At 60.2% G+C, this 13,767-nt stretch overlaps 1 protein-coding gene across 11 annotated transcripts in view; it reads left to right on the top strand.

Annotated features, from left to right (window-relative positions):
• Positions 1–12,751, top strand: part of PC (pyruvate carboxylase) — a 245,306-nt gene extending 232,555 nt beyond the window's left edge. For all 11 annotated transcript variants that reach the window (XM_065552955.1, XM_065552958.1, XM_065552954.1 and 8 more), the window contains 11 exons: positions 4,234–4,378; positions 4,902–4,991; positions 5,969–6,190; positions 6,514–6,670; positions 6,941–7,181; positions 7,547–7,796; positions 8,101–8,345; positions 8,520–8,699; positions 8,892–9,143; positions 9,556–9,696; positions 10,431–12,751. In XM_065552955.1, coding sequence (XP_065409027.1) covers positions 4,234–4,378; positions 4,902–4,991; positions 5,969–6,190; positions 6,514–6,670; positions 6,941–7,181; positions 7,547–7,796; positions 8,101–8,345; positions 8,520–8,699; positions 8,892–9,143; positions 9,556–9,696; positions 10,431–10,679 — 2,172 coding nt within the window. In that variant the 3' untranslated portion in view covers positions 10,680–12,751. The remainder of the gene's footprint in view (positions 1–4,233; positions 4,379–4,901; positions 4,992–5,968; positions 6,191–6,513; positions 6,671–6,940; positions 7,182–7,546; positions 7,797–8,100; positions 8,346–8,519; positions 8,700–8,891; positions 9,144–9,555; positions 9,697–10,430) is intronic.
• Positions 12,752–13,767: the final 1,016 nt, after the last annotated feature.

The raw sequence follows: 13,767 nt of genomic DNA, 5'->3' as shown, positions 1-13,767 counted from the left end.
TCTGTGCTCTGGACAAACTTCACAACTGCCCCCTGCAGACCTTGGGGCTGGGGTGGCAGGTGGTTAGGGGTCAGCACTGAGGGGCATTGGCAGAGCCGGGGGGGGACAAGCCCAGGGCAGGGCATTGCAGTTCAGGACTGAGGGACAACTGTAGAGCTGTGCAGGGGAAGGCGCTCTCTGCCAGCCCCCCCGGTGAGCGCTGGCTTATGCCAGCTGGGGCGCTGAGTCTTTCTCCTCTCTGCCAGATGCTGAACAGATGTTCACTTAGGCGAATGGGGGCAAGGTTAAGCCTGGGTGTGATGGGATTTACAGCGGGGGGGCGATGAGGGGGTTTCTGTTTAAGAGGTTTAGGATTGGGTTAGATGATACTGTGGGGGGAGGGGACACACCACTGCTCCCTACTGAGCAGAAGTGCAATCGCGCAAACTTACAGGAGTTGGAGCTAATGGTTAGAGCAGTAGTGACACAGAGTTAGGATTCCCAGGTTTTAGCCCCAGCTCGGGGAGAGGAGGGGAGTCTAATGATTAGAGGGTGGAGCCTTGGAGCTAGGACTCCTGGGTTCCATCCCCAGCTCTGGGGGCTGGTAGTCAGTATCTGCAAGAGGAGGGCTCAGAGCCCCATCGCTGAGGGACATTCACTCCTAGAGCTCTGGGAACCTGATTGAAGGGTACAGCCCTACTATGGGGTGAGGAATTAGATGGGAACTGAGGGGGTAGCTCCCTCTCTGAAACCTCCTTCACCCAAGAGCCTTCTGCTCCAAGGCCCTTCTCCCTGCACCTAGCTTATGTTCTTCCTTCATTAGCTGCTGAGTGCCCTGATTGATTGATTAATTAATGAGGAAATGCAGCAAGAGTAGAGGGTGGGAAGGAACTTAGACTGCTCCTACTGCGGGACTGGCTGGGTAAGGGGCTGGGGGGGTGTTAGGAAATTGGGGATGGGCCTTTCCCCTGTAGGGAGCGCTGGCTATGATGCAGCCCCAGGTCGGAGGGATAGGCTGGCTGGGAGGGCAGGGAATGGGGACGGATCCCTGTATAAAGAGCCCCCACACCCTCTGCTTTGGTCCCTTTTGCCCTTCTAACCCAGCTTCACCCCTCTAAGCCCCCCTGTCCTTCCGTGAGGCACAGCCTCCTGCTACCCCCCACCAAGAGCTCTGGGGAAGGGAACCATAGTAAAGCTAATATAGGGCTAGGATTACATTTGCCGAGCTGGGCCCACTCTGGGGCTGCTAATGAGCCATTAGCGGGATACAGAATCTCACCCAGGAGCCCTGGGCTTGGCACCTCCTTAACTGACTGGCCGGGGAGGTTATTAACCAGAATCGTGGAAGGGAATGATGTCTGTTCTATCACCATCTCTGGGAGGGGAGTGGGGTCTAGTGGGTTGGAGGGAGCGGGGGGCTGAGAATCCAGGTCTTCTGGGGTCTATCCCCCTGCTCTAGGAGGGAAATGGGTCTCTAGCAGGTTAGGGGGGGGGGCGGGGCTGGGAGTTTGGACTCCTGGGTTCTATCCCTACTTCCCAGCAGCTCCTAGTGCAGCAGGCATTATTTGAAGTGTTTCAGAGTAGCAGCCGTGTTAGTCTGTATCCGCAAAAAGAACAGGAGTACTTGTGGCACCTTAGAAACTAACAAATTTATTAGAGCATAAGCTTTCGTGGACTACAGCCCACTTCTTCGTTATGCATCCGAAGAAGTGGGCTGTAGTCCACGAAAGCTTATGCTCTAATAAATTTGTTAGTCTCTAAGGTGCCACAAGTACTCCTGTTCTTTTATTTGAAGTGTGTATTAGCTGTCCTGCTGCCCTCTGCTGGAGTGAATCAGCCCTGCTCTGTGTATGTGAAAGAACCCAGCTCTGCTTTTTCGCCTTGGGTTTCTTTTGAGTTCATGGTTTTTCCATCTCCCCGTTGAAAAACTACAGCAAGGTTGCCCTGAGGTAGTGAGTCAGGGAGAGAGTGGGGAACAGAGCCCAGGAGACTGGTCTCCTGGAAATCAGGTGCTGGGTACAGGTAAGGTAGCAGCAGTGGGGGAGCCCAGCTGCAGGCAGCATCATTTGGGCCTTAACACACGAGTGAACAGAAGAAGTGCAGCATCTCTCGATGCAGGCAGAGGAGCGGGCATGCGGGTACTGAGAGGAGGGCACAGCGCCCATATCCCCATCCCTGGGTGATGGCACTGAGCAGGGCGATCAGTTCTCAGCAGGATAATTATCCCTGATGAAGGCCTTTCCCATGGGATCAGGAGCCCTTTAGCTTCTCAACGTGCAGCGCCAGGCGCCAGGATTGCTGGCCATGGCCAGAGGGGGCTGTTTCAGGGCCTCAGCAGCACATTAAATGATGGAGTTGTTAGGAGAGGAGGGGTTTGCTCACAGAGGGCTCGGCGTGGTTTTTGCAGGTCAGGTCAGGGTCGCCATGGCAGAGTGGGAAATGGGAGGTGCAGGGAGAGGACAAGGTGGGCTCAGGGTCATGCAGCAGAGATGGGGATGGAACCCAGGAGTCCTAGTTCCCACCCCCACCCCCTGCTCAACCATTAGACCCTTCTTCTCTTGCAGAGCCAGCGAACCCAGGTGCCCTGATCCCATTCCCTAACCGCATCCCCTGAACTAACCCACTAGACCTCCCCTCCCTTCCAAGAGCTGGGAATAGGACTTCAGTTTCCCCTTCTGTGTGAGAGAGGCACTGCCCTCTTCTGGCTAGATTCGGTCCTGCATCTTTTACTGTTTCCAGCCTATGCTGTGGTTGTGTGCCTGTGAGAGCCAGAGCGCTTTCACCTTGACTTCAAGGCTAGGCTCCTGGGGAGTCTAGCATGCCCTGCCCCAGTGTTTATGGGGCTGGAGAGCCCAGTGTAGCTGCTGACCCCTGAGCCCCACTCTGCAATACCCAGATCCCCCATTGCCCCCTGTGCTCTGCCCTTCCCTAAGCAGCAACTGTTCTGTCCAGCCCATGAGACACAGTCCAGCTCCCCAGAGTCTAATCCCTCTTGACAGCTCTGACAACGCTCAGGGGGGCTTAGCTTACTCCAGCCTTTCCCATCCAGCAGCCAGTCCTCATTCTCCCCTTCAATGCACAAGCTGCCTCTCCCCATCCCTTGGACACAAGCAGCTGGACAGCTGTACTGCTGGGAATAGAACCCAGGCATCCTGACTTCCATCACCCCTGACCCCCCACCGATCTAACCATTAGACACAACTCCTCTCCCAGGGCCAGGGATAGAACCGAGGAGTCCTGGTTCCCTTCCTCCTCTCCCCCCATATTTCTAACCACTAACCTCCCAGAGCAGAGGACAGAACCCAGGAGTCTCGACTCTCAGCACCCTCTGCTCTAACCCACCAGACCATGCTACCATTGTCACATCTTGTACTAGATGGGCCTTGATCTGTCATTAGATTTGTTAGCAGTATTTGCAGCGCGATGAGAGCTGATTGGCTGGGAGCAGAGAGAACTGAATTAAATCATAGGACTGGAAGGGACCTTGAGACGTCATCTAGTCCAGTCCCCTGCACTCAAGGCAGGACTAAGTATTATCTAGACCATCCCTGACAGGTGTTTGTCTAACCTGCTCTTAAAAATCCTCAATGATGGAGATTCCACAACCTTCCTAGGTAGTTTATTCCAGTGTTTAACCACCCTGACAGGAAGTTTTTCCTAATGTCCAACCTAAACCACCCTTGCTGCAGTTTAAGCCCATTGTTTCTTGTCCTATCTCAGAGATTAAGGAGAACAATTTTTCTCCCCCCTCCTTGTAATGTATTTGATTCAAAGAGAGTAAGAGGCTCTACTAATCAGCTACTTCTCCTCGGAGCGCCTCTCCCGGGGTACATCACCCTGGCAGCAGGCCAGGACATAATCCCTTGGGGAAGGAAGGCGGCTGACTCGGTAACACTTGGGGCAGCTGTCAGCAATCAGCTCAGGCTCCCTGCAGACTCAGGCAGCATCACTATGTCAGTAACAATCGGGGCAACTCCCTCCCTCTCGGAGCCTCAGGCCTGGTCTGCACCGAAAACGTAGCTCCACCTAACTACGTCACTCGGTGGGGGGACGGGTGACAACATTCACACCCTGGGGAGAGGTAGTTAAGCCAACCAAAACCCCAGCATAGACAGTGCTAGGTCTCATCTTCTCCATCCTAGCATCCAGCTCTGGGCCCGGGCTTGCTGGGGCCAGGAGGGGAAGGGTTAATGTCTGGATTTAACCCACGGGATGCCAGAGCCATGCTGATAGCCTGTTACTGTTTGTTCCCAGACCAACATCCCCTTCCTGCAAAACGTGCTGAGCAATGACCAGTTCCTGCGGGGCACGGTGGACACACAGTTCATCGATGAGAACCCTGAGCTCTTCAATCTGCGCCCGGTCCAGAACAGGGCCCAGAAGCTGCTACGTTATCTGGGTACGGGCCCCGAGCTGGGACCACAGGCTCAGACCAATGGGTGGGCTCCCCAGCCAGACCCGAGCAGGGTCCCTTTCCAGTACTGCGGGGTCAGGCCCAAGGTATGGGGTCCCCGTCTTGTACCACAGGGCCATGGGCTAGATCTGTGGGGTCAGAGCCATGGGTGGGATCCCAGGCTGGTACCATGAGGTCCGGCCCCAGGGGCAGGATCCCCAACCGGCACTGCGGGGTAGGCCCAGAAGGCAGGAGCCCCCCAGAAGGCAGAATGCTCAGCTGGTGCTGTGGGTTGGGGCCATGTGTGGGTTGCCAGGGGGTGGAGTCCCCATCCGGTACCACGGGTCAGGGCCATGGGTATGATGTCCATCCCATACCGCGGCGTCAGGCTCAGGACTGGGATCACCAGCTGGTTCTGTAGCAGAAGGGCCACGGGTGGGCTCGCTGGCTGGTACGGTGGGAGGCGGGATGCCTGGCCCAAGCTGTGTTCCATGCGCTGTGCCCTCTAACTCTGACATTCTCTCTCCAGGCCACGTGATGGTCAACGGCCCCACCACGCCCATCCCTGTCAAGGCCCGCCCATCTCCCATTGATCCAGTCGTGCCCACTGTGCCTTTGGGTGAGTCCCCTCCTCTCCTGCCCTACCCCCGGCACCTCCCACACACTGGGTCTGCTGCCCACGGGCCCCTCCCCCGCACGATGGCCCCATTCTGTTCCCCATGGATGGAGTAAGGGGGAGCAGGATGCCTGGGTTCCCTGTGCCACGTGCCCTCCCTTCCGCCCTTGTGGCTGGACTCCACTTCCTCCCCTGCTCCCAGGAGTCAGGGCCTTTCTCTGCCCTGTTCTTCCCTTCAGAGGGCAGTGGGGCCTAGTGGGTTGGCGGGGGGAGGGCTGGGAGTCAGCGCTCCCAGTTCGGTGACTGCTGTGCTGTATTCTCCAGGCTGCTCCCTGGCCCGGGGAGGGAGCACTTAGGGGTCTATCAGCTCAAAACGGATTTAACAGGCTGCTCGGGAGAACCTTAATGAGATGTAAGCCACCGTTGTTCATTCTCTTAATGCCTGGTTCAGGCTGAGGATTAGCGGCTGACAAAGAAATAAACTGCGCTAATAACCCGACGGGGCTGCCATCCTGGCTAATTAAAGCCAGCCCTGCGCATCGGTCACACACGCGCTGGGAACCTCAGGCCTACGGCTCAGCTGTCCGATCCATTTCATGGAGCTGGTCCCAGGCTAGCTGGAGACAGAAAAGATTTACCAGGTGTCAACCTCACAGAGCACGTCATATACAGGGATCCCCGTCCCAGTGCTGAGAGGCAGCCGCCTCTGGGGTGGGGTGCAAGGGCTGTTTATACAGGGACCCCTCTCCTGGCGCCCTCTAGCATTACGCTGAGGTCAGTCATTGACTGTGAGTAAGGGAGAGCGCCCCCTATTGCATCCCCACCCCACTGCTTGCAGCACAGCACCCCCTAGTGCCAGCAGTGCTGAGTATAAGTGACTCCTCCCAGGCTAAGTAACGACACCCTGGGGGGCTGCAGGGAGCGGTGTAGGGGGTCTCTCTGGAACCCTACAGCAATGGAATCTGCCCCCCACTTTTCAGGTGACCCCCCTACTGGCTTCCGAGATATCCTGCTCCGGGAGGGTCCCCAGGGCTTTGCCAAGGCTGTGCGGCAGCACCCTGGGCTGCTGCTCATGGACACAACCTTCCGGGATGCTCACCAGTCCCTGCTAGCCACCCGCGTCCGCACACATGACCTCAAGAAGATCTCGCCCTTCGTGGCCCACAACTTCAACAATCTCTTCAGCATTGAGAACTGGGGAGGTAAGAGCAGGACACGGGGCCTTTCCCCTCTAGGGACTGCTGGCTCTGATCCAGCCCTAGGGCAGGAGGACTGGTTGGCTCAAGGGCCCAGCAGGGAATGAACATGGGACTTTTCCACTCTAGGGGGCACTGGTTCTGATCCAGCCCCAGGGTGGGGAACTGGCTGTCCCCAGGGGGAGTGGGGAATGGGACACAGGCCTTTCCCCTCTAGGGAACACCCACCATGGGATTGGGGTGGGGGGCAGGGCTGAGGGGAGAACTTGTGGGTAACACCGGGGGTGGGGACAAGTCACACCTACTCACCTCTCTGCCCCGCCCCCTAGGTGCCACATTTGACGTCGCCATGCGCTTCCTGTATGAGTGCCCGTGGCAGCGGCTGCAGGAGCTCCGTGAGCTCATCCCCAACATCCCCTTCCAGATGCTGCTGCGGGGGGCCAACGCCGTGGGGTACACCAACTACCCCGACAACTCCGTCTTCAAGTGAGCCGGCGGGGCAGGCTGACAGGGCATCAGCCGGGCTGGGCGGGGGAGCTCAAGCCTGGGATAGGATTGAGGGTCAGGGCTTCAGACCCCCCAGGGGAGGGGGTGAGAAAAGGGGGTGGGATTCCAGAGTCTCCTGGCTGACTCACCCTGACGCCAGACCTGTGGGGTGGGTCAGCAGGGATAACTTTACATTGGGGGGGGCCTGGCACCCAGTCCCCATGGGGATCCTTCTCCCCCAGGACTCACCGGGTGACCCTGGTCCCCCAGGTTCTGTGAAGTGGCAAAGGAGAATGGCATGGACATCTTCCGTGTCTTCGACTCCCTCAATTACCTGCCCAACATGCTGCTGGGGATGGAGGCGGCGGGGCAAGCCGGGGGGGTGGTGGAGGCCGCAATCTCCTACACGGGAGACGTGGCCGACCCCACCCGCACCAAATACACGCTGGAATACTACGTCCAGCTGGCCGAGGAGCTGGTGAAAGCGGGGACGCACATCCTCTGCATCAAGGTACCTAAGGGAGCCCAGGACTAGGGTAGCCGGGGGCTGCGGGTGGGGGCACTGGCAGCACTGGGGAGCAGAGCCTGGGGGGACCCATAGCCCAGGACATCATGGACTGAGATGCCACTCTTTGGGGGGCATCATGGCACGGGGGAGGGTGTCCGGAGCTCGCTCACCCTGCCTTACTTGCCTCCCCATCCCCTCCTGCCCCAGCCTTCCCCCCTCCACTCCCACAGCCCCTGCCCACGTCTCTGCCCCCCACACACACCTAGTTCCCCCTGCACCTTCCCTGCTCCCTACCCCGTTCACCCCTCCCCCACCCTCCCCCTGTTCCTGCCCCCCACGCCTACACTCAGCCCTCTCCTCCCTTGCAGGACATGGCTGGGCTGCTGAAGCCGCGCGCCTCGGAGCTGCTGGTGGGGGCGCTGCGCCAGCGCTTCCCCGAGATACCCATCCACATCCACACCCACGACACCTCCGGGGCGGGCGTGGCCTCCATGCTCGCCTGCGCCGCCGGCGGCGCTGACATCGTCGATGTGGCCGTGGACGCCATGTCCGGCATGACCTCGCAGCCCAGCATGGGCGCCTTGGTGGCCTGCACCCGGGGCACCAGCCAGGACACAGGTACTAGCCGCAGGAGCCAGGGCCCCTGGGCTCTACGCCTGGCTCTGGGAGGGGAAGGGGAATCTAGTGCTTAGAGCAGGGAGGGCGCAGAGTCAGACAAGGCATCTGTCCCGATCCAGTCTAAGAACAGCATGAGATGGGCTAGGGCAAAGAGCCAGGGCGATGCGTGGCCCAGCTCTGCCCCCATGCTCTGTGGAGCCGTGGATAGTCCCAGAGCCCCGCCTCTGTCCTACCCACCAGGGTGGGCCAAGTCCGACCCCTGCAGCCCGGACGAGCCCCATTTCCTCCCTCTCCCCTGCCTCAGGCATCCAGATGGAGAAGGTGTTTGACTACAGCGAGTACTGGGAGATGGCGCGGGGCCTGTACGCCGCCTTCGACTGCACGGCCACCATGAAGTCGGGCAACGCCGACGTGTACGAGAACGAGATCCCGGGCGGCCAGTACACCAACCTGCACTTCCAGGCCCACAGCATGGGGCTGGGCAACAAGTTCAAGCAGGTCAAGAAGGCCTACGTCGAAGCCAACAAGCTGCTGGGGGATCTCATCAAGGTCAGAGCCGCCCACAGTCCTCTAGAGCCGCCAGCTCTGATCCCACCCAGGGGGCGTGGCTGGCTCGGGAGGATGGGGAATGGGACATGGGGCTTTTCCCCTCTAGGGGGCGCCAGTTCCGACTAGCCCCAGGACAGGGGCCTGCCCGCACTGACCCGTCTCCCGCCCGTGCAGGTGACGCCGTCATCGAAGATCGTGGGGGACCTGGCGCAGTTCATGGTGCAGAACAACCTGTCGCGGCAGGAGGTGGAGGCCATGGCAGACGAGCTCTCCTTCCCGCTCTCCGTGGTGGAGTTCCTGCAGGGCTACATCGGGATCCCCTACGGGGGCTTCCCTGAGCCCTTCCGCTCCAAGGTGGGGCTGGGCAATGGGTGGAGTGGGGCTGCAGGGGAATCCTGGGCACGTAGGGGGCAGGGCTAGATCAGGTTCCTCTCCCTGAGCCCTTTCACTACAAGGTGAGCCATGGGGACGCGGTGGGGTATCCCCTCCTCTGGGCTCCCATTGCTCCAGCCCCCCCAGCATGGAATCCCGATGCTCTCCCCCCAGGTGCTGAAGGACCTGCCCCGCATCGAGGGGCGCCCGGGGGCCTCGCTGCCTGCCCTGGACTTCCAGCAGCTGGAGAAGGAACTGCGCACGCGGCACCAGGAGGAGGAGATCACCCCCGAGGACGTGCTCTCGGCCGCCATGTACCCCAAGGTGTTCGATGAGTTCAAGGAGTTCACGGCCACCTTTGGCCCCGTCGAGTGCCTCAACACCCGCCTCTTCCTGGAGGGGCCCAAGATCGCCGAGGAGTTCGAGGTGTGCGAGTCAGGGTGGGAGGGACCAGACCGGGGTGGGGAGACCTGCACCCTGGGCTCTATGGTGGGACATAAGGCTCTGAGGGAGCTGGTTGGACCTGGGAGTAGGGGCCAGGGGAGCCTGAGGAGAAGTTTAAAGTGGGAGGGTTGGGGATTGTGGGGTGTAGGGTTAAGGGAGACTATCAAGCCCTATGTTTGGGGGGCCTTTGGGATCAGTGGGACACTGGGAGGAGTTCCAGGTGGGGTGGCTCCCCATTCTCGGAGTGATCAGCTCAGGCTCTCTGCAGACTCAGGAAACATCACCGTGTCAGTTACACTCAAGGCAGCGCCCCTCCCCGAGTGTGATTGACTCCCAACTCTCGGCAGGTTCAGGAAGCCCTGTGGGCCTCACCACTCTCTGTCTCCCCCTGCAGGTGGAGCTGGAACGTGGAAAGACCCTGCACATCAAAGCCCTCGCTCTGGGAGACCTGAACCGGGCTGGCCAACGTGAGGTCTTCTTCGAACTCAATGGGCAGCTGCGCTCCATCCTGGTCAAGGACACACAAGCCATGAAGGTGCCAAGGGGGTAGATACTGGGCTGGAAGAGCCTCTGGGTCTGATGTTGCAGGCTGAACACACGGGTCTGGCCCGATCTAAGGCCTTGTTGCATGAGATGTGTTCAGAGGTGAAAGTAAGCCGGTACGCCCCGGTACGGCATACCAGCAAGAGCCGGTGCGCTGTACCAGGGCGGCCCGGTTTCCCCAGGCGGCAATTTAAAGGGCCTGGGGCTCTCAGCAGCGGCTGGAGCCCCAGGCCCTTTAAATTGCTGCCAGAGCCCCGCTGCTGGAGCCTTAGAGTAGCGGCAGCGGGGCTCCAGGGGCTATTTAAAGGGCCGGGGCGGTAGAAGCAGGGGGGTCCTGGGCCCTTTAAATAGCCCCCAGAGCCCTGGAGTAGCGGCGGAGCTCTGGGGGCTATTCAAAGGACCCGGGGCAGTAGAGGTAGGGGAGCCCCGGGCCCTTTAAATAGCCCCTGGAGCCCTGCTGCTGGAGCCCTGGGGTAACAGCTGCAGCCGGGGGCTCTGGCAGCAGTTTAAAAGGCCCGGGGCGGTAGCACCGGAGGGGGCGGTAGCACTGGGAGGGGTGAGGCACTTACCGGTACAGGGCAGGCCGGGGCTGGCTCTAACCCCCCTATCTCTGCCCCTTCCAGGGTCCAGAGCCGGCCCCAACACAGCCCCATACCGGTAAGTCCCTATTTCTACTTTTACCCCTGGATGTGTTGACTAACCTTGTCTCTCTGCCTCGCCCCCCAGGAGATGCATTTCCACCCCAAGGCGCTGAAGGACATCAAGGGACAGATTGGGGCCCCCATGCCTGGCAAGATCATCGACATCAAGGTGGAGGAGGGGGCAAAGGTCAGCAAGGGGCAGCCCCTCTGTGTGCTCAGCGCCATGAAGATGGAGACCGTAGTCAACTCCCCCGTGGCCGGCACAGTCAAAAAGATCTACGTCAAACCGGACATGAACCTAGAGGGGGATGACCTCATCCTGGAAATCGAATAGGCCCCGCCTCCTCCCCCCCCCCCCCCCGCTGCATTCTGCTTCCCCTCCCCCATTCCGGACAGAGACCTGCCCCCCAATGTGTCGGATGCAGCCGGCACACTGTCACTTTAAGGGCATGCCATGCCCACTTTTAACCCTTTGCTTGCAGGAGACGCACCAGCTTTTTTCTCTCCCCAAACCCAGTCCTGCAATCCCCATTGGAGTCCTGCTTAGCCTCAGAGTCACGCACCTTATGGGGGAAGTGCAGTTCCTTCCACCACCATCAGGGGAGCCTGTGGATCATGCAGCCTGGTGTGCAGTTCCTTCTGTCGCCACCAGGGGATGTCTGTGCACCTGTCATGGATTGACAGGGCTGTGTTACGCCCCAGTCTTTACACAGTCTTTTGGCTGTGACCCTGTTGGTGTGCCAGACCCACACTTTCCCCAGGCACCCATGCGGCCTCAGCAACTCCAGGACTGGGCCTTTGGGTGCCAACCCCCCTACTCCCCCCGTGAGCTCCAGACAGTCCAGCTGCCATCAGACTGCTGTAGAGACTCTCCCTTCTCTGGGAGCGACGCACCCAGAGATGATCTGCAGCGAGGCCGGGCAGCCTGGCCAGTCCGATGGAGCATTGATTAGTCACCTGGGATCCAGCGTTGCAGGGTCCTCAGGCCGGAGCCTGTGTTGGTGGGAGCCAGGACCCCAGCATGTCCTGCTGCCCTGAGACCCTGTTTTGCTCTCTGTCCCTGCTGCTTACCCCTGTTCTCCCTTTGTTTCCGGCTCCAGGTCTTTGCCCTCTGCCTCCCTGTGGAGTGCTGGAGAGAGTCCCTGCTCTCAGCTGCATTGGCCTTGCAGGGTCCTGTGGGCCCATTGGCAGGCCCTTGCCAATGCAAGGCCTTCCATTTGTGTGTCTATTGCAGTCCAGTCCGGTTCCAGTCCAGGCAGCAGGCATGGCAGACCCTGTCCTTTAGCTCCTGAGCCCATGGACACAATCAGCTCTTCCCCCCTCCCCCAGAGGGCAGCGATGCAAAGTGGCCAGTCTGGAGTCACCCCGATAGTTCATAACTGTACAAAGAAGTCCCACGTGTATGTCAGCATCATGCAGCCTGGGGTGCAGTTCCCTCTGCCTCCACCAGGGGGTATCTGATCTCAGAGGCTAAGCATTGCCGGGGAGGTGCTGTCCCCTCCCATCCCACTTACTCTGCTGCCAATTGCATTATACCCATCAACTGCCGGGAGGTGCTGCCCCATCCAGCCCAGTTACCCCCCTGCACCATGTGGGGTGCTGTCCCCCTGCGCCTCCAGCCCAGGTACCCCCCAACTCTGCGGGGCACCTTCCTCACAGGCTGCCACTGCTTTCTATGCCCCCCAATAGCTGCTGCCCCCCACTCCCGGCTCAACCATGACTCCTTTCTCCCTTGGGGCAGAACAGTGCCCCACCTGAGCTCCTGGGTCCTGCCCCCGGCTGTGGGGGGGGAGGGGCTCCTTTCCCCTGCCTTGCTGTCTCAGGGGACCCCTCAGCTGAGGGGGCTCCTCTTGCTGCTTGAACCCTGGGTTAGTCTAATGCGTAATCAGGTTTCTTTTCTATTGTCTTAATTGCCAATCCCTGCCCCCAAATACGTACGCCCCTCCCCCCTTCAGAGCAGGGGGGGGAATCAGGGGTATCACCAGCCATGGATTGCCCCCATCCCTGCTCCCGGCGACCCCCATCCTCGTGTCGATCTGGATGGGGCACTCCGTGGGGGCACCGCACGGAGAGGTGGTGAGAGGGGGCACCCAGTGGGTAGCGACCAAAGCAATCATGCTGGGTTTTAGGGGGGGGAGGGGTGTCAGATGTTTACAGGGTTGTTTGCCCAGAGCTGGGGGAGGGAGGGAGATCCCTTCCCCCCTGCCTGAGGGCACGGGAACAAACCTCACATCCGTGAGGACAGTCTGCGGTGCAGGAGCTGCCAAGCGGGATTCCGTTAGGGCCCCTCCCCAGCGCCCCGTTGGGCTGGAAGGGTCAAGGCCGTTTTGGGAAGGACTCAGTGACTCGGGGTCCCTGAGGGTCCGGCCCCAGCTGGCCAATAAAACTCATCTCACTAACCGCTCACTGCTGGCCTGGCTGAGTTTGTGACAAGACCAGAGAATTGGGGGCAGCCTGCCCCCTGCTGGAGAGACTCCGAACTGCCGCTGGTGTGGCTGCCTGTTTGTGGGGTGAACCCAGCTCAGCCGAAGCCCATCAGTCCCAACCAGCAGCCTTTTGTTGCTGGGCAGGGCTAAGGGGCACCAGCAGAGCTGGGCGGGGGGTCCAGGGCTGGGATAGCAGGGGCAGCGGGTGCAGATGGCGCAGCATCGCTCTCACTTTGGCTCCAGGCTCCACGTTCAACATTCCCACCCTCCCAGCTGAAAGGAAAATCGTGGCTTACAAGTAGCTGCTATGCAAATCGAACATGCTGCTGTCAGCTCAGGCACCGCAGCGAGCTAGGGTGAGATTCCATGGAATCGGAATCCGTCGGAATGAGTCATGGGGTATTTCCCCTTTGGGGGGGGGGCTGGCTCTGAGCTGGGCCCGGGCGGGGGGGTGGCTGATTTAGGGAGGGCAGGGGATTTAATACAGGGCACCATCTCCCAGACAGATCCTGTGGGTACCTGCAGACCAACTGGTACCTGCATCCCCCAGGCAGCACTGCTGACACTGACCAGATGGGGACTCCCTTCACCCGCACACCAACCGACTGGCACTAAGGCTTGTCCCCAGGACCAGGGCGCCTGGCTGCTGCATGAGGTGCCAGGTCTCAGCTCAGCCCTGAGGCAGCTGGCTCCAAACCCAGAGCGGAGCAGTTGCCTGGCGCTGGGCGGAGATGCTTAGTGAAGTGCTGCCCGGGTGTTACTAGCTGGGACGTTCCACAGCAGGCCCCCGGAATAAACAGTTCCCCACCCCTCCACACCCCACCCCACAGGAGGCTGTGTCCCAGCACCAGGCAAGAGATCCCTGTGTAAACAGCCCCTGCCCCCCACTCCAGAAGCAGCCACATCTCAGCACCAGGGGAGATGTGTGTTAACGGGCAGAGCGCGGCAGGAGCCCCTGGCTGGGGAGCAGGGGTTGGCGCTAATGTTTGAAGGACA

This window comes from Chrysemys picta, chromosome 7 (assembly GCF_011386835.1).
Source record: "Chrysemys picta bellii isolate R12L10 chromosome 7, ASM1138683v2, whole genome shotgun sequence".
Lineage (NCBI taxonomy): Eukaryota > Metazoa > Chordata > Testudines > Emydidae > Chrysemys > Chrysemys picta.
Note: the sequence above shows the minus strand (reverse complement) of the source record. Positions and strands in the feature narration are given on the sequence as shown.